This window comes from Physcomitrium patens, chromosome 1, assembly GCF_059467195.1.
Source record: "Physcomitrium patens ecotype Gransden chromosome 1, ASM5946719v1, whole genome shotgun sequence".
In the NCBI taxonomy this organism is placed as follows: domain Eukaryota; kingdom Viridiplantae; phylum Streptophyta; class Bryopsida; order Funariales; family Funariaceae; genus Physcomitrium; species Physcomitrium patens.
The window spans coordinates 11,097,561-11,117,824 of NC_143410.1; the positions used below are offsets into that span (position 1 = coordinate 11,097,561).

A 20,264-nucleotide genomic window follows, 5' to 3' on the forward strand; every position below is an offset into this window, starting at 1 on the left:
AAAAATAATTATGTTTTTGTATACAAGAAGAAATACTATGATTATACTAGTCTTACTATAGATAAAGATTTAAGTGCAATATACATCTCACTTTAGCTTTTTATTGCTTTGTCTTAAAGTATAATATAGACTCTTAACTTTATACAAATTTTAGATCCTAAAATTTTAAATATTAAATCTTATAGTAATTTGATAATTTAATCATGTATAATAGATTTGAGTGTAAAATCTAAAAATTTGCCTTCTTTTTATATCAAAGTACAATATGAAACTATTGTCTTTGGTACATTTTTTTATTGGTACAAATCAAAATTATACCATAAAATCTTAGACTACTCTAAAAAATCTATATATAGTTATTTTAAAAGATATCAATTAATTTCAATGATTCATTTTATAATACAACCTCTTAAACCCTTTTTAAGCTTTCTTATATATGCAACCTAATTCTTTATTTATTTATTTGTTTATTTTTTAATTTTTTTTAATCTAATCTTTTTGTATCTTCTAAATTTAATTGCAATCCACTTTTAGCCTTGCAATCTAATTATAATAATTTTAAAAATCTCACTTCTAATATTTCTTTAATGGTTTTCATTTAAATTTTTTGTTGTTTTTTTTTTGTTGTTTTTTTTTTTAAAAAATTTAATAATAATCTTTCATTAACATTGCAATCAATCTTTATTGATTCTTCCAACCTAGTTATTTTTCCTTGTAAGAGATTAAAACACTGACATGCAACAATTAATTGAACAACTTGAACACATAATTAGATTTTTTGCATTATATTTTTATTTTTATATAGATAATTTTATAAAAAAAAGAATAAAAAAGTACTATCTTTTAATAGACTTAATTTATAGTTTTTAGATTGTATTTATCTTTTCTGCATTAAAATATTCTATGCAGACCTAGATCTAATATCTATCATCAGCTCACTATAATACATTATCTTAATCCTTCTCTTTTATACACTTGATCTTCTTTACCCACACATTTTGTTTAATGCAATTTTGACAACATACTTCTATTTTTACAACACATAATTTACAGCAATAAGCTAAAAAACACATACAATATCCCACTAAAAACACACCTCTGAAATTGGTTGCATATCATAATAACAACAAAATTTGACAATTGACAGAATTTGTATTGAGATGTTTCATGCTATTGATTCCTTGAGTATAAAAATAATCTCATACTACTTTTAGCAAGCCCCACCAAACTTGCCTTGTTTGGATTGGAATGGTCAAAACTAAAAGTAAAGTGCTGTTTGAGCTGCCAAGTCATGGATGGGCAATAATAGAACAATAAGCCACGTCAAACTTTAGGGTTCACATAGTTTCAAGGATCACGGTGGAGATGCACTAACATGTCGGTATGTGGGGCCTTTTGAAAGTTTTGTTGGTGTCGGTAAAATTGGGATGAATCTCGACCAACCTTTGGAGGCCACACTTCTTCATTCTACGGTGTCATTTGCCTGATTCTATAAGCATTCGCCGTAGCTTCCTGACGTGGGCACACTCCTTCGATGACCAGCACCTGCAAGTTCCGGTGATCACACTTTGCAGAGCACTAGCAATTCATCTTTCAATCTTGTGAACTGAATTGAACTAGCCTGGGACCTTTTATTTTGCTGCAAGGTTGCAACAATGCGTTTTTTGGTATTTACAGTTCTATAGTTGCATTGCAATGAACATCCATGTGTGGTGGGGAAAAACACCCCATAGAGTACATTACGCTGCGCTCTTCACAATATCAATTAATTATGTGCTATGCTACGGATCGAGGTTAACTTCATGCCAGATACCATGAACCAGGGGTGTCTAAATCTGGTCAGTGTACAGATCCGGGAGCAATATTGCATGAGGTACACTTCTACAGAAGATTTGATGCGATTCTGTTACCTCTGAGATAACGTTGGAGACGTTTCCCTTGCCTGCAACCTCTTCAATGTAAAGGTGGATCCAACGCGGCCAGCTTCTTATAATCGGCCTGACCTTCATTAGATGAAGATCCTTGAGCAAGCCGACTGTGGCGCATTCCATAGAACATGTACACAAAAACGCCCAGAACCATCCACACGGAAACTCGCAACCATGTTTGAACCCTGCCAGCAATAATCGTACCTGTCAAAGGTCAGGAAACGACATACGGAACTAATCGCCAAAGGCTCATCTGTGACACACCTCGGATACAAAGGAACAAATGAATGTGGCGTAATAAACTGCGAAAGAGAATGCAGAAAATGTACCCCAAATTGACCAGCAGATAAACGTTCACTAGTATGCTTGCAATTGGCAGTGCTGGCACCCATGGGCAGTGGAAACCTGCACATTACATGGGAATAAGAAAATGGCAATCACCTAGCGTTATTGTTTTGTAACGTGAGATTTATTTTACCCAAATCATACGAAAAGCCGTTTTCATACAAACAGCGATGTGAGATTGAGAGGCTGATTGGAAGAAGACGCCTGAAATCAGAAGCCAGGTCAGTTTCAGGTTTCGAGTACACACCTCCAGGTTGTCCAAACTTATCCTGTCCATTGTCTTGCTCAATCAAGCACAGAAGGGTTGATGCAGTAACGAATATTGGGATGCCCGCAGACCCTAACGCCCATCGCAACAACCTGAATAGAACCACATCACGGGAGAATTTCAGTTTGATCTACACAGCTTGAAATACGCAGACATCATTAATCAACCTTGGAGACTTCAAGGAAGTCCAGTATTCCAGCACTAGGCCTCTTAACAAGACCCCATGTATAAAAAGAGCGACAGGATCAAGGCAAATGTGTCTTTCAAGTAGTCGTAAGAACTGGGGTGGATGGTAACGTACACTGGAAGAGAAGTAGCTGCAGTCGCTAAGCTAATTAGCACGACTCCAATAAGAACCCCGCAGATCGCTAGTCTAGCTACACGCCGCCTTGCTTCCTCCCTGCTTGTTTCTGTGACCACGCATGATTTGTTCAAGAAAGATCGGAGTTGAAATCGTTACACAACTAGAGCACAAACTATGACCTACTCTTGAATGGATCACAAACACGAAGACTGGTAGATTAACTGCGAGTTAATAATTTGAAGTACCGGATGTGTTAGGCAGTTGCTCCGGTATCAGTAATGGGTCCTGGAGGTTGATCCTGGTGGAGCTCTGGGGTGATTCAGCCATCGGCGCATCCTCTTCCAGATCTTCAGTCTCATCTTGCAAGACGGATCCCGTGCTGCTAGCCGATGAGGCATAGTCTCCAACAATGCTGCGTTCAGGCAAAGTGTGCAAGGATGCTTCCGATAAGATTGTCAGTACTGGCGAAAAGATGGGATACTGGCTAGTAAAAATTGGCCTCGAGGGAGACTTAGGCACGACTGGAAGTCCCTCTGGCGTGCGTGTACAGACAATTGGCTTGGACGTATCTGGAGGGGAGACATATCTTAGCACCAGAAGGCAAACTGACACGATGGTAAAGGCCGACAAGGTCCCCACACTGACCTGCCAAAATATGATCACAAAAGAATGTCAGAAGCTGAGATGAGTTGATAGATGATGACATCATACAGAACCAGATTTTGATCATTTTGGGTCAATTGGTTGTATCAGATTGTGCCTGTACGAACTCGTAAACACGTTTAGTCTTGTGACACTTCCGTGCCTTAAGTAACTTAACGTCTACCTCCTAAGCTCCCAGCAAGAAGTTGGTTCTTACCAGGCCAGAAAGTTCATCGACATTCATCAGAAATGCCATGAGTGCCGCAATAGCTCCTGTCAACAAAGTGCCATTGACTGGCACAGAAGTCTTGGGATGAACGGTGGAGAAGAAAGGTGGGAGCAAACCGTCACGCGCCATAGCCATCAGAATTCTGGGCTGGCCACAGACAGCAGAGTTAGGGGAAGAAGTAGTCCTTCATTTCACCAATGACATAAAACAGATGCAATGCAAAGTGAGCATCACTCGAATACCCCGCGTATGAAACGTCATTGTATTATGCATACGGTACAGAACAAGGGCAATCTCAACTAATGAAACTACAGCTAGGAAACAAACACCAACATGTCTTGTAAAATTGCGAGGCAAATGGCATATCGAACCTGAGGTAACAAAGATCCCATGAGAGTTGTAGCTAAAGCTGCAACGGCACCAGCAGCAACAATATACCTAGAAGAAAAGTAGCAGTTAGCTCCAACATAGGAAAAAGATCGGACATTCTGAGTGGATGTTCATTGATCCATCCACTAAACTCATGGCAATATACATCTATTCGATTGAAAAGGTAACTTATCTCGAGACTGATAAAAATGAGTCAATGCAGACGATGTTCGTTACAGTGATCGAACCATTCAACCACGGTCTATGAAGCCCTTAACACTACCAAGATCAAAATCAAGTGAATCTGGGATCTCGAGATTATACATGGCCCAGGGCATGCCGTTCTCCGCAAAGGCAGTAGACATGGGTGTATCCGGGTCCATCATATTGTAGGGAACAAGACCCACGATGACGCCAGAAACCAAAATATAGAGGCCTGCACAAATGAATAATGCCAGCCCAATTCCAAGGGGAAGGTCGCGCTGAGGATTCTTGACCTGTGAAAAAACGTGATTAGTTCCCATACGTGTACGTTGACCATGTCCCATTGCACATATTTGTCAGCAGCCCAGCATGCTCTTATCCATCCAAACTACTTTGGGGTGGACCCAGACAGTGAGAAAACTGACTATGCATAATTCAGATGATTATCCCTTCGAGGTGTTCAGGTTTAAAGTATTTAAGAATTGTATGTAAAAGAAAGGAAAACCTTCATACGTATGTATCAGTTCTAAACGCATTCATGAAAATGATATCAGAAGAGATGGAACTGAATTGTAGTGGAATGGAATGGTTACCTCTTCCGCAGTGCTTGCAACAGTGTCGAAACCAATGTATGCAAAGAAAAGTGTCGCAGCGCCTCCGAGCACTCCATTGATTCCAAATGGAGCGTACCTGGTCAGCAGAAAGTTGACAAACCCTTGGTCCTTTCAAATGCCGTCTCATTTAGACAAAGCCATTGACGAGCAGGGTACAGACAAAGCCTATATTAGTATGCAAATTAACATTGCATCTCTCTCCCAGAGAACCATCCCCACTCAAAATTGCCACACAAGGTCTATAAGCAGACGTGCAAAGATCGGAAGAGTATGCTCGCAGGGCATTGAAAGACTTACCCGTCAGGTTGCTCGTAACCTTTCCAGCCATTTCTGAAGCCTGCATAGGAACCAGCACCCGCAACAAAGAGCAGAACGGTTATGTTGAGGACTACCATAGCCGCTTGCACCCTTGCACTCTGCCAGTATACAAGCACCCTTAAGTTTGATATCCAACATCTCATATACAAACAAGCCAGAAAACAGTTTAGTGATCAATTCCAAATTGTACGAATCACCTGAATGTTTACCAATCAATCTGACAGCACTGCTCCATAAGCGCATGATCATTTTCCTAAAAAGGGTAAAGGATTTGGAACCATACCTCTCGAATACCAATGCAAAGCAGAGCCGTGACAACCAGCACCAAAAAGGCAGCACATGGGTCGACAACTATCTCTGTTTCGGGTATAGTTTGCCGCATCAGAAGCCATGGCAAGTTTTCTTCGCCTCCAACAAAAACGCCCTGTACAGTCGAAACGTATTGAGAATATAGACTCACAGCACCAATGTCCAGGACAACACCCCGCCACAGCGACGTAAAGTGTACTAATGCGCATTAGAAGCACTGCTAGGTAGGGAAAGCAGAAAATGTACCAAGTTAGGGGAAATTCCTCGCGCCACTGTGGAGCCGCCAACTGTGTATTCCAAGATGAGTCCCCAACCAATGACCCACGCGACTCTGAGAAGTACCACTCAAGTGTCAATACCTCAAATTGTTCGTGCAACGTGAATAAAACTGGAAATCCACAGAAGATTTCGTCTTCGTCTTCGATTCAACCACTAATCCCGTGCAATAAAGTTCGGCACATACCCTTCACCGACACATGTGTACGCATAATGATAAGCACTGCCAGCAGAAGGGCACCGGCTTGAGAGCTCCGCATAGCAAAGGGCAGCAAGTGTTGCAGCAATGCCCGCAATCAAGAAAGATAGTGTGAGCGCCGGTCCAGCTCGCTCCCTCGCTACAGTGCCCACCAGCACGTACACCCCCGCGCCAATCGTAGATCCAATCCCTGTCATGCCATATTCCCAAATCAGTCGTCTTCTGACTTATTTGACTTTTGCAAATTTTGCTAACTCTCTCGTCGTGTACCGTGTTTCTGATCTTCAAGTGGTTCAATTCAGGCTGCAGAATAGGAAAAGAAAACCACCTGGGAGACGAGCCCCAGTTCCGGGATCAAATCTGTGACGAAACTTTTGCGGAAAGCTTAGAACAGGGGTAAAAACGGTGTAAGAATCTTAGAGCAGAATCCGAGCACTTCCTTTCGCTTGCAGATATTTGTCGTCTTCGATACAACTAAGTCAGCTCATTCTGAAACTCCCAGCATCTCGAAAATAAAACAAAATCATCTGACCAGAAATCTGTGAAAAGAGTAATTGCGGTCGGTAGGACCGCGTGCGTAAAGTTTACAGATTTCCAGTCTCGCTTTCGGAGAAGTGGCCAAGTTCTTGCATGTGCTCCCTAACCCTGTTCAAGACATGTGAAGCTACAAGAATTCTGGCATGGAAAGGGCGGGACAGAAGATGGGCGATCAAGCAAGTCACAAACCTATGGAGACAAGGTCAGCAATTTTAAGATGCTTAGCCAGTTGAATCCCGCCGTGTCGCGTCTGATGCACCTGCTTCCGTCTCCATATCGACGAAGACCCCTCCTTCCCCATACTCGCCACTCACACCTGCCCAACCTCCCTCTCACAGCAACACACTCGTGGACCGTCTCTGAGCCGCCACTGCCACACCTCACCCGCCACAACCTCCTTCCTCCATCCAATGCCGCGACTTCACCCCCCAAACTTCACTACTGATGCCACACTGCAATCCTCGGAGAAAACCGCACCCTTACAATCCACCCAAAATCCTACGACCAACACCCCTCACATTCACACAACCAAACAGATGGGACCCTCGGTCCACCTTCCAGTGCGTTCTGAATCTAGACTGAAGCTGTCCACACCCCACAGCTCAGAAATTCGTCCCACCTGCTACAATAGCACAACCCTCGACTGTAAAAGCGCCAGAGCCTTCTGACGAACAAACTAGCATCCTTCGCACGCACAATGCAGACGTCTCAATCGCCGGCCCGAAGCTGCAGGAACTAGAAGGAGCTATCACCCTTGAGTCGCAAACCCGCTACGCCTCCAAGGAGTGGCCCGTACACAAAGGCTCCAAATATCCACCCAAACCCACCTTCCATAGAATTCTGCTATGACCTCTTTCCCCCACCAGGACTCTGGACCGCATCAAGCACCCATTACACTCAACCAAGGTTTTACTCCATCGATCGTGGTTCAAGACCGTTTGACTCCATCGTAAACTCTGTCGCAATGGCACCCGAAAGCTAAACGCACCCACTTCGGAGGACCACACGCGCATCCCACGCGAGACGGTTGTGGCGGCCCTGGACGGAATCTAGCCTTTCGATTCTGCCACATCCCTTCCCACGATATGTACTGCTGCACACCGTAAGAATCAATCCGGCGCCCCTCCCCCGCCCCCCGCACCTTTTTTGCCCCATCTTCGGGGAATTCGCGTGCTCCGGTAATCTTCCTTTAGTGGGAGGTGTGTGGTCGGAATGCTCGCCTCCTCGATGGAGATTCTTCATCTATCAAATATTCATCATTCATTCATTTAGAGGATGAAATATTCTTTTTTTATTTCTCTGGTGTTAATGATTCGGTCCATGCAAGCGGGGAAACGGGACGCTGATTGGACAAGAACAAGCAGTCCTCCAGAATAGGACAACGCCGTGGTGAGCCACGTGGAAAAGCCACTTTGAAATGAAAACACATTCACAATTCATCATCCCATTGTTTCACATCGCCGGATCGAATCTCGTCAAGCTCACGTCAGCGAAAGCCCCCCACGCTGATAGTGTTTCAAGTAATTTCGAAGAAAGCTTCGTTGAAAGGAAAGGCTTTGGGTGATTCTTCCTCTGAGTATTCTAGCCACTGGTAATCCTCAAGTAGCCTACGAAATTGCCTCTTCTTACCAACAGCCAAAACAAAAGTAGATGGAACCTTCTTCAGCAAAAGTGAATATTCTGTTAAATCGGGAATGTTTATCTTGCAGTTAACCAAACTTCGAAGAGCCTGGATCCAACCAAGCCTTTGCTGAAGTGCAGAAGTGGTGGTGGCCTTGTGTGGTCTAAAAAGGCATCTAGTGGCCTCAACCGGCCTGGTAGGTGCTCTCTGGATTGGATTGGGTCCTAGGGAATGAGATTCTACACTTGTGAAGAATTTGGGGCATAATCAGCACAGTAGCAAATGCTCCAAATTTTGGAGGGGAAGGAAAGGAGAGAGTCAAGGAACCCATCTCAAGCATTTTAACATTTTTAGAGTTTTCCAAAGTGGAGAAAAGTGAACAAAAGGTAGATACTTCCCCAATCGAGAAGGAGATAGTTGCATGAAGCTGCTTCTGAAAGGAGGGATGGTGTGATGAGTTTTGGGTACTGACCTAGGCAATGAAGTTACATCTACTTTTCATGATATTTGCATTGTAAATTGTCACATTAATGTACGTGTATGTATTGAGATCATTAAATGTAGCCGCCGCTCTCCATAATATTTAATATAGACTACAATAAATACTATAGCTATAGTATTTATAGTCTAGTGGAGAAGTACTGTTTATTTTCTCCCCTTTTCTCTTCTTGTACACGAGACAAAACTAGATCAATAGATTTTTTATGTGTGAAGCTTTCTCTCCTTAGAGACCCTCTTGTGTATATGACTTACTACTACTCTTGTGTGTGTATATGACTTACTATTATTCTTATGTCTTTCTAAACATTCTCAACACGTTATCAGTATGACTCTCTTCTACACACTATTACAATTTTTTTTGCTCTAGTCTTGACTTTTCAAACCTGTTGCTACTCTTGTTCAATATCTGCTTCATGATCTTATTACTCTTCTTGCTCGCCCCTCACATATTACCTGCTCGCTTAAAGCACTTGTTCTACTCTTTGCCATGCTTGCTTAGAATACTTATTTAGAATATTTGATCCAGCCCAGCTCCACCCTAGCTTGCTCCCTGCTGCACCTCGCGCCTGTTGTTGAACTGCCGCCAAACCTGCCACTGCCACCCTATCGTCGCTGATGCTATTGTTCGCCGTTGCTCGCCATTGCTGTCTGCCGCTGCCACCCACTGTTGCCCACCATTGCCACCTTGCCACCCTACTACTACCGCCCTACCACTACTTGTTGCCGCCATCTTATTGATATTCTGCTGCCTTAATCCACAACCTTGTTAATATATATATATATATATATATATATATATATATATAATTTTTATTTTTCAAGTTCAAGTTTATCATTTTATTTGACTTTATATTTTAAGGTACGTTTTAGTCAACTTTTCTACTTGATCTTGTATTTTCTTTACAGATTTATTTATAATGAGTGCTTCAACATCTTCAATTCTTTCTACTATAGTTCCAACTATTACCAGTGCATTCCAACATTTTCAAACTCTTTCATTTCTAGCATTGATTGTGGATAGAAACAATTATTTATTATGGATAAAAATAGAAAAAGCAAATTTTATTTGCAAAACAACTCTTAGATGTCATTATGTTTGAAGAATCTCCAACAATTGTCACGGACATACATATAATTACCTATATGAATAGATAAAAGTATGTAAAAGTAGATAAAAGTAGGTTAATTGTGTAATATCTTCTAGAGAAGCTTCTTAGAAGCTTCATAGACGCTGCTTTGACTTTATAGGAGTCTATAGTTGACTTTTAGGCTAGAAACTTGGTCAACAAGTTAGCCATGTGCCACACATGTTGGAAGCTTAAAGAAGAAGCTAACTACGTGGTCCATCCATAGAAAACTTGCCTTGCAAGCAAAGGCATGTGGCCTAGAAAGTCAACATATATTGGAGGTCTTATAGAACATTGCCACGTGGCTTCTAGTTAGATAGTATATATAGAGGCAAGAGTGAAGCCCTCTTCACTCTTGTCAACTCCTTTCTTGCTTCTAGTCTAGTTTCAAGGGTCTCTAGTTTTCTTGTATTTTGGCAATAGCCATTCCAGTTTCTTTCTTAATATACATATTTCTATTTTGTCCTATTTCTTTTTGAGAAAAGTCTCACTTACTCTTTAGCTTTCATCGAGTTCTTGTCCTTGACAGATTGACAAGAGTACACTTACAATATCAGAGCTTTGTCTTTTCTTGATTAAGAGTGGATTACCCCTTTTTCTTGATAAGACATAAGCACATTAGAAGTTGCGGATTACCCTCTTTTAAACTGATATTGTTCTTAGTATTTTCTTTGTTATCAATTCCTCTCTTCTATTTGTTTTGAGCGTTATTAGACATCTTCTCTTTTCTAAGTGCTACTATGGCAGAGCTTCTTGAAATGAAGAGTGCAATGGCACAGATGCAAGAACAATTGAGGGAGTTAATGCTTGCGATGCATCAACTCAATTTACCACCACAAGGAGCAACAAGAATGGTAGGAAGTGAAGATATAGAGATGATTGGGGCTGCTTCGACATCTGCACCAAACCATGTCCCTTCTCCCAGAATGGAACACCCTTCGAGTGTTAGAGAACCGAGAGTTGCCTTGCCCGAGAAGTTTGATGGTACCAGATCCAAGTTTCGAGGATTCATCAATCAGGTCCAACTAGTGATTGAACTTCAACCCCAGAGCTATCCAACTCCAGGGTCACAAGTTAGATTCATTGGTACACTTCTTTCAGGTTCAGCATTGTCATGGTTTTCATCTTTTCTTGAACGACGAGATCCAATATTGGATAATCTGGAGGCTTTTTTGGCGGAGTTTCGATCCATGTTTGGAGAACATGATGCAATTCGTGTTGCAACCAACAAGATCCGTATTTTGCGACAAGGCAATCGATCAGTAACATTATATGCTTCGTAATTTCGACAACTTGCAACTGATATCAAGTGGGATGATGCCGCACTTGTGAGTCAATTTCTCTACGGATTACAATATGAGGTAAAGAAATTGATGCTTAATTTACCTGATCCTCAAACATTGAGTCAAGCAATTGACTTTGCTGTGAAGTGCGACAATCGACTTTTTGAATTTCGATCCGAGAGTCGCACAAGTGGGCCTCAACGTTACTACAATTTAATGGCAACACCGACGTCTCCTCAACACATACCTTCAGAAGTAGAGGATATGCAAATTGATGCGGTACGTTTCAAACCTCTTACTGAGCAAGAAAAGTCTCGTCGTCGACAAGAAGGATTGTGCTTATATTGTGGAGAACCTAAGCACACTGCTCAACATTGTCCAAAGAAGCGACGTAACTACAAAATGAGGAGTACGGCTGTCAAAGAAGACAGTATGTCGGAAAACGAATACGTCCAGCTACAATAGGGACCGTGCGGCTGGAATCTTGTACAACTTCTAATGAAGGTCCTATCCTCTCCTCAGAACCATCTCCTTGTTTTATAATAGATGTGCGTTTAGGACCTAATAATTACAAAGCCTCTGCCTTGGTAGATTCAGGAGCCTCATCTTGTTTTTTAGATGAAGAATTTGCTAGATGTCATAGAATATCATTAATACAAAAAACTAAACCTGTACACGTAGAAGTCATAGATGGTCGTCCGTTGTCTTCTGGAGATGTAACTCACGAAACACTTCCTGTAGATGTAGTAATAAATGGTCATAGTAGTTGCGTAATTTTTAATATAATTAGATCTCCCTCTAATCCAGTAATTTTAGGCTTATCATGGTTAGAAAAGTATAATCCTCGAATAGATTGGATTTCTCGTAAACTTGATTTTCCTCAGAGCATTAGTAACAGTTCTATTAATCAAGTAAAAAACCATGAGTCTAGTATAGTAAAACTCGCACTTATAGGTGCAAAAGCATTTATACACGCAGCAAAAGAAGGATCAACTTTTGCTATTTATGCTGCACCTATTTCTGAAAGCGTAAAGACTTCAAGTGGCATTCCAAGTCAATATCAGGATTATCAAGACGTTTTTGAGAAAAAGAATGCAGATATTCTTCCTGAGCATCGCCCATACGATTGTTCAATCGATCTCAAGGAAGGAACTCAGCCACCATTTGGACCAATTTACAGTTTATCGCAAGATGAGTTGGCTGAACTCAAGACATATATTGACGAGAATTTAGCGAAGAATTTCATACGCCATTCAAAATCTCCAGCAAGAGCTCCAATTTTATTCGTAAAGAAAAAAGATGGATCTTTATGAATGTGTGTTGACTATCGAGGACTCAACAAGATCACAATCAAGAACAGGTATCCATTACCTTTGATATCAGGACTCCTTGATCAGTTAAATCAAGCTAAGATCTATACAAAAATAGATCTAAGAGGAGCATATAATCTAGTACGGATCAAAGAAGGAGATGAATGGAAGACTGCGTTTCGAACCAGGTACGGGCATTTTGAATATAATGTCATGCCTTTTGGACTCACGAATGCACCAGCTGCTTTTCAACATCTCATGAATGATGTATTTCATGAATTCTTAGACAATTTTGTCATCTGCTACCTAGACGATATTCTGATTTATTCTAAGAATGTTGAAGAACATGAAATACATGTTCGTCAAGTATTACAAAAACTCAGAGATGCAGGATTGTACGCCAAGATGGAAAAGTGTGTATTTCACACTACTCAAGTTGACTTTTTAGGATACATCATTTCAAATGATGGTCTTATGATAGATTCTAAGAAAGTCCAAACAATCATGGATTGGAAGATTCCAAAGACTGTAAGAGATGTCCAATGTTTCTTGGGATTTGCCAATTACTATCGGATCTTCATCAAAGACTTCTCACGAGTTGCAGCTCCACTTACACGCTTGACTAGTAAAGATAAATTCCAATGGAATCAAGAAGCGGAAGCAGCATTTGAAGCCTTGAAGACATCGTTTGTCTCTGCACCAGTCTTATATCGTGTTGACTTTTCCAAGGTATTTTTTATGGAAACAGACGCATCGGATTTTGCCTTGGGTGCAGTTTTATCACAAATGGGAACAGATGACAAACTTCATCCGATAGCTTTTCATTCAAGAAAATTCTCAGCAGCCGAGATCAATTATGAGATCCACGATAAAGAACTTCTTGCAATCGTGGATTCCTTTCAAGAATGGCGTCATTATCTAGAAGGCGCTTCTAGTCCAGTCACTGTGTATACAGATCACAAGAACCTCGAGTATTTCATGTCAGCACGCATGTTGAATCGTCGTCAAGCTCGTTGGAGTATGTCTTTGTCAAGATTCGACTTCATTATCACTTATCGGCCAGGAAAACAACAAGGTTTGTCCGATGCCCTGTCTAGACGTTCTTATTTTGCACCAAAAGAAGGAGATGAAAAATTGCGATTGTCACAACCTTCAAGATGACGCAACCGAGATGAAGATCCTCAAGAACGACATGTTCTTCCTCGAATAGATGGTGAGATACAACGCGTTTGGTATCACGACCTTGGAAGAGATTCTCGATGTTTGGTGATATTATTGGAGATAGGAACGACTCCTGATGGTGTTTCAAATGTATTATTTGAAGGAAGTTATGAAGGCCTCAACAGTGATCAAATAACAGGGTGGTCTTCTCGCCCTGGAATGGGACACTATCGATGGCTAAGAGGACCCATCAACTATCTTCGAAGAGAACAAAGATCAGAGTATGTAGCAAATACAATTCGCCGCATATTAGATTTTCTCAATATATAATCACCGCTCCTCGTGGAACTCGTCCCTAGAAGGGGGGGTAATGTCACGGACATACATATAATTACCTATATGAATAGATAAAAGTATGTAAAAGTAGATAAAAGTAGGTTAATTATGTAATATCTTCTAGAGATGCTTCTTAGAAGCTTCATAGACGCTGCTTTGACTTTATAGGAGTCTATAGTTGACTTTTAGGCTAGAAACTTGGTCAACAAGTTAGCCATGTGCCACACATGTTGGAAGCTTAAAGAAGAAGCTAACTACGTGGTCCATCCATAGAAAACTTGCCTTGCAAGCAAAGGCATGTGGCCTAGAAAGTCAACATATATTGGAGGTCTTATAGAACATTGCCACGTGGCTTCTAGTTAGATAGTATATATAGAGGCAAGAGTGAAGCCCTCTTCACTCTTGTCAACTCCTTTCTTGCTTCTAATCTAGTTTCAAGGGTCTCTAGTTTTCTTGTATTTTGGCAATAGCCATTCCAGTTTCTTTCTTAATATACATATTTCTATTTTGTCCTATTTCTTTTTGAGAAAAGTCTCACTTACTCTTTAGCTTTCATCGAGTTCTTGTCCTTGACAACAATAAGTATTTCTATACCTCCTGCTATTTGTTGGAAAGCACTTCTTCTCCTTCGTCGTCATCTTGTACTTGCATTACAACATCAATATTTAGAAATGGAATATCTTGCAAAACTTTGGAAGAATCTTAAATCTAGGTTTGATCATCAAAAGACCATTTTTCTTCCACCTGCACATCATAATTAGATACATTTATGTGTCTTGGATTTTCCAAATTTAAATGCTTTCAATAGTGAAATGTATAGTATTGTCTAACAATTATGATTATGTGGACAAAGCATTTTTGAAGAAGAAATGATTGAGAAAACTCTCTCTACATTTCCTCATGTATCTCCTATGCTTACACATCAATATAGGAATGTGAAATTTCAGAGTCATTCTGATCTCATGTCATATCTATATCTTACAGAGAAGCAAAATGAACTACTCTTACGTAATGTGGAAGCTCGTCCTATTGGAACTATAGCTCCAGAATCTCATGCAATTAATATTTCAAAGTCTAAGAAGAAATTATATAAACAAAGGAAACGTGCTCATAAGTATTAGGGTAGTCATAGTCATGACCATATCTACTCATATAGAAAGAATAAATGTTCTACTATTAATTATAGTAGAAAAAAAAAATCCGAGATATATTCTTGCCATAAGTGTGGAATGATTGGACATTTAGCACATGCGTGTCGTATTTTAGAATATTTTATTAAAATATTCCAAAAAAATAAGAAATTGCGAGTTGAGGTTAATGAAATTCATACCATGGATGCGTCAATGGATTCGATTGGTGTTGATGACTTGGAGGCTTATATGAATGACAAAACCTCTAATGATGAATCAATTGATGCACTCATTGATTCTGCAACAACACATACTATCTTGCAAGATAAGTGATTTTTTATTGAAAAATATTCAACTTGGTAAACTAAAAATATGATGACCATGGCTGGAGCAAATACGTTTTGTTTCCAAGAGGACACATCGATGGTAAAATTACCTACAGATTCTACCATAAAATATAAACATGCGATGTTTACACCCTCAGCAACTCGGAGTCTGATCAAATATCGAGATGTGCATATTAATGGTTATCACCTCTCGACCACCATTTTAAATAAAAAAGAGGTTTTGGTTCTTGCGAAGAACCATAAAGTTGTTGAAAAAACTTTTGCTACAGAAAATAGTTTATATCGAATTGTGATTCGGCCTCCCATTATATTTAATTTTGCATCATCTATCACAAAGAGTCGTGTTTCTCTCTGGCATGGACGATTGGAACATTTAGGATCCACATTATTTAGAAAGATCATTCTATGTATAACTGGGTACAATTTAAAGCCTGCTAATGTAGACTCTATAGAATTATGTCGTACATGCATGCAAGATATAATGATTACTTGGTCTTAAATTTAGAAACTTCCACAAGAATTACCACCAATACTTGAAAGATTACATGGTGATATTTATAGTCCTATTAATCCAATATTAAGACCATTTTATTTTTTTTTGGTCCCTGTAGATGCATCAGGTAAACAATCACATATTTCATTATTATCAACTTGAAACATGGTGTTTGCCAATCTTATATCTATGCTTATTCATTTTTGGGCATATTTTCCTGATTATCCTATAAAAATATTGCGTATGGATAATGCAAAAGAATTTGCATCAAAGTCTTTTGAAGACTATTGTACTGCAACAGGAATTGAATTGATATATTGTGTTCTATATAAATATGCTCAAAATGGACTTACAAAGTCATTTATAAAGCGTATGCAAGTCATAACCTGGCCACTCCTTCTTCACGCAAATTTACCTACATCTATGTGGGATTATGTAATTTTACATGCTGCAGCATTAATACGCCTCCGCTCTTCTTCTCTTGAAATTTTTTCACTACATGAGTTCATTTTGGATCCTGTTCCAAATGTATCTCACTTACGATTATTTGGTTACTGTGCTTGGGTTCTAGTACCAGAACCTCAATGGCGTACCATTGGAGCTCATCGACAAGAAGGCATACATGTTGGTTTTGATTCACCAAGCATTATTCGTATTGTTGATCCATCAACTCACACATTATTACATGCACGTTTGTAAAATTTTCATTTTGAAGAAAATGTATTCCCATCTCTTCAAGGAAGAGTATCCAATCAACAAAGAAATAATGTACTCATATTTGAAGTACCAAAAATATTTACATTGAATCCTGATCCTATGACATCTTTGGCAAAAAGTAAAATTGCTAAGATTTTGTATCTAAAATGGATCGCGGATGAAACACTTGATGGCTTCAATGATGCACCTAGAATTACAAGAGTTCCTATTAATGAGGCTCAAAATATACCTACTCAGATTGCAGTGCCATTGACTACAATACCTCAAGTTATAACAACAACAACTAAAAGAACTCAAGGACCAAATAAGCAACTACGTAAGAAAAAAGCTATAAAATTGACTAATCTTGGTATTATTTCTCAAGAAATTACCATTCATCCTACGGGACTATCAATTCATGATAATATATCCATGCATAATATACTTTCAATTCCTATGAAAAATAATCTTGGAATTGGAAAGAATAAGAACAAGTTGAGTAAAGAATTATCTTTTCTGTATTGTGCTACAAATGATATTTGGGACAGACCATCTATTATGGTAAATGAATCATTTTTATATATGATTATAGAAGCCCTTTCTTATAAGGAAGATGATCTTGAACCTCAAACCATCGAGGAAGCGATGCGTCGCTCTGATTGGTCAAAATAGAAAATTGCTATTGAGGAGGAGTATGCCTCTTTGCGTAAGAGGAAAGTCTTTGGCCCAATTATAGACACTCTTACATCTTGCCCTGTGAGATATAAGATGATATTAATATACAAGCAAGATGCTCAAGGTCAAATAATCCGCTATAAAGCTCATCTTGTTGCTCAAGGATTTACTCAAAGATTTGGCATTGATTATGAATCCACATATTCTCCAGTCATGGATTCAATTACATTTTGATATATTATTGGAATGACAATTCATGCTATCCTGGAGATGCATTTGATGGATGTAGTAACTGCATATCTATATGGTTCTTTTAATGTAAATATTTATATAAAAGTTCCACCTAGCTTAGAAACACAAACTCCAAATCGACCCACTCTAGGATAATATTGTGGTATTAAATTATGTAAGGCATTGTATAGTTTAAAATAATCCAGATGCATGTGGTATCAACGTCTTTGAGATTATTTAATTACAAATAATTTTATAAGTGATCCACTAATCCCTTGTTTATTTATCAAACGAGATAAAATTAGTTTTGTAATCATTGTTGTATATGTTGATGATCTTAACCTAATAGATACTACATCTGCATGTGTTACAACTACTAACTTACTTATACATGAATTTGAGATGAAAATGCAATGAAAAATAACTTTCTGCATTGGTCTTCAGATTATGCATCTAACAGATGGTAGTATTTTTCTCTACCAATTAATGTATATTAGACGAATCTTGCAAAGCTTTAATATGATTGATGCTTATTCATTGTCTACATCAATGATTGGACGTGGTCATAATGGTCATGATCCATACTGTCCATGCGAGGAGGAGGATGAAATATTGGGAGATCAATATCTATACCTCATAGCAGTTGGAGTACTTTTGTATTTAGCTACATCTACAAGATCAGATATTGCATTTGTAGTTAGTGCTCTTGCAAGATATAGTACATGTCTAACACTATGATATTGGAATGACATCAAATATTTATTACGTTATTTAAAAGATACTGAAGACTTGAGATTATACTACACACAATCCACAGATCCAAAATTAGTTGGATATTATGATGCAGGATATAAATCTGATACTACAATAGCTAAATCTCAAATAGGATATGTATTTTTAAGACATGGAGCTACAATATCATGGAAATTAGTGAAACAAACAATAACTATAACTTCATCCAACCATACAAAAATTATGGTCTTACATGAAGCATCTTGAGAATATATTTGGTTGCGATCAATTGATAAATTCATTCAAACAACCTATGGATTTTCATATGATGATTCTCCAACTATTTTGTATGAAGATAATAGTATTAATATTGCACAAATACAAGTTGGTTTCATTAAAGGCGACAGGACAAAGCATATTGATCTAAAATATTTTAGTTATATCCATGACTTGATTACTAATCAAGTACTTATAATTAAGAAAATTAAATCTATAAATAACCTTATTGATCTCTTCACCAAAGCTCTCCCATTGTGCAACCATTGTCGACTTACTTATGGCATTGGTATGCGGCAACTTGCTTTTCTTGAATAAGAAAGTTAATGAGTTCTTTAAATAATTAAAGAAAATGATGTTGTACTCTTTTTCCTTCATCTATGGTTTTCTCTTTAAATACAATAAGGTTTTCGTAGATAAGATTTTAATGAGGCAACAATTGTTGATTTTACAAGATCATAGAAAAGTATAGATTATAATTCTATACAAATTTTATATTATATAAATATTATGATGAGCGAGGAAGAGTGTTGACATCATTAAATGTAACTGACGCTCTCCATAATATTTACTGTAGACTACAGTAAATAATGTAGCTACAGTATTTAGAGTCTAGTGAAGAAGTACTGTTTATCTTCTCCCCTTTTCTCTTCTTGTATATGAGACAAAACCAGATCAATAGATTTTTATGTGTGAAGCTCTCTCTCTTTAGAAACCCTCTTGTGTGTATGACTTACTACTATTCTTCTGTATGTGTATGACTTACTATTACTCTTGTGTCTTTCTAAACATTCTTAACAGTATGTATGCATATGTGAGAGTTACATATTCAAAATAAATACAAATTAAAATAGGGGCAGATGGAATAATTCTTGAAGGACAAGGAACCAATGATAGAATACTATTTATTGTTATTATTATTTTCTTCAAAGAATAGCATAATTTATAAAGAGAAGAGATTATTGTTGTATATTTAGTAGAAATTTAATGAGAGGTTGCACCAAAACATTCATTCACCCCTTATATGAAGCATTTTTAGTGATCTTTTATTGCTGATTACTATGACATTTTCCAAGGACATAAAAGTAGCCTAAATTCAGTGCAGTTTAAATAAAATACATCAGTTTTATGATGTTTCTTTTTCCACCAATTTTATGTACTTTGCCACTGTTATTGTAGAGCAAAAACTCTCTCCAACTAGCAAGCAAGGAGTATTGATAATATATATATATATATATATATATATATAAAGGTATTGTCAATACTACCACAATTTTTGCTACTATTTCTACAATTTGTCATCCATTTGTGATATTTCTTTAGTTTTTTTTTAATCAATTTTTTTTATATTTCTAATATATATTAAATAATTCTAATAGAGGTAGGAAAAATTGTGGTTGCATTATATATATATATATATATAGATAGATTTTATTTATTTATTTATTTATTTATTTTTTCTACTTCAACTATAAATATAAATAAGTACAGTTAATAACAAAGGGAGGGAACATAGAGGCTCCTATCAATGCCATTAATTCCTCTTGCATGTCTTTCTTAGCAACTGCAAGAAAATCATGCCAAATCTATAATAGAGCCATTTGAGAGCATTTTTTTTTAATACTTTATACATAGAATTTATTCAAATGTATATTATATGTATCAAAAAAAAATAAAAAATAAAAATAAAAAGAAATTGATTAAATGAAAGCAGTGCTATGAATTATTTTACAATCTCATCAAATGTAAACAATGTTAGAATCAACTTCATAATTGATTATGGTTTTTTAAGCATGTATTTTA

The 20,264-nt window shown here is 38.0% G+C and overlaps 1 protein-coding gene across 1 annotated transcript; it reads right to left on the bottom strand.

Moving 5' to 3' along the window:
* Positions 1-1,099: 1,099 nt before the first annotated feature.
* LOC112287705 (cationic amino acid transporter 4, vacuolar) lies at positions 1,100-7,559 on the bottom strand. The gene is made up of 15 exons (XM_024531008.3): positions 6,732-7,559; positions 5,994-6,195; positions 5,777-5,861; positions 5,505-5,645; positions 5,201-5,319; positions 4,883-4,979; positions 4,410-4,582; positions 4,088-4,154; positions 3,705-3,863; positions 3,091-3,490; positions 2,843-2,951; positions 2,521-2,633; positions 2,258-2,333; positions 1,911-2,113; positions 1,100-1,545 (listed from the first exon to the last, which is right to left on the bottom strand). The coding sequence occupies exons 1-14, from the start codon at positions 6,841-6,843 to the stop codon at positions 1,954-1,956; spliced, it is 2,013 nt and encodes a 670-aa protein (XP_024386776.1). The 5' UTR covers positions 6,844-7,559; the 3' UTR covers positions 1,100-1,545; positions 1,911-1,953.
* Between the last annotated feature and the right edge of the window lie 12,705 nt (positions 7,560-20,264).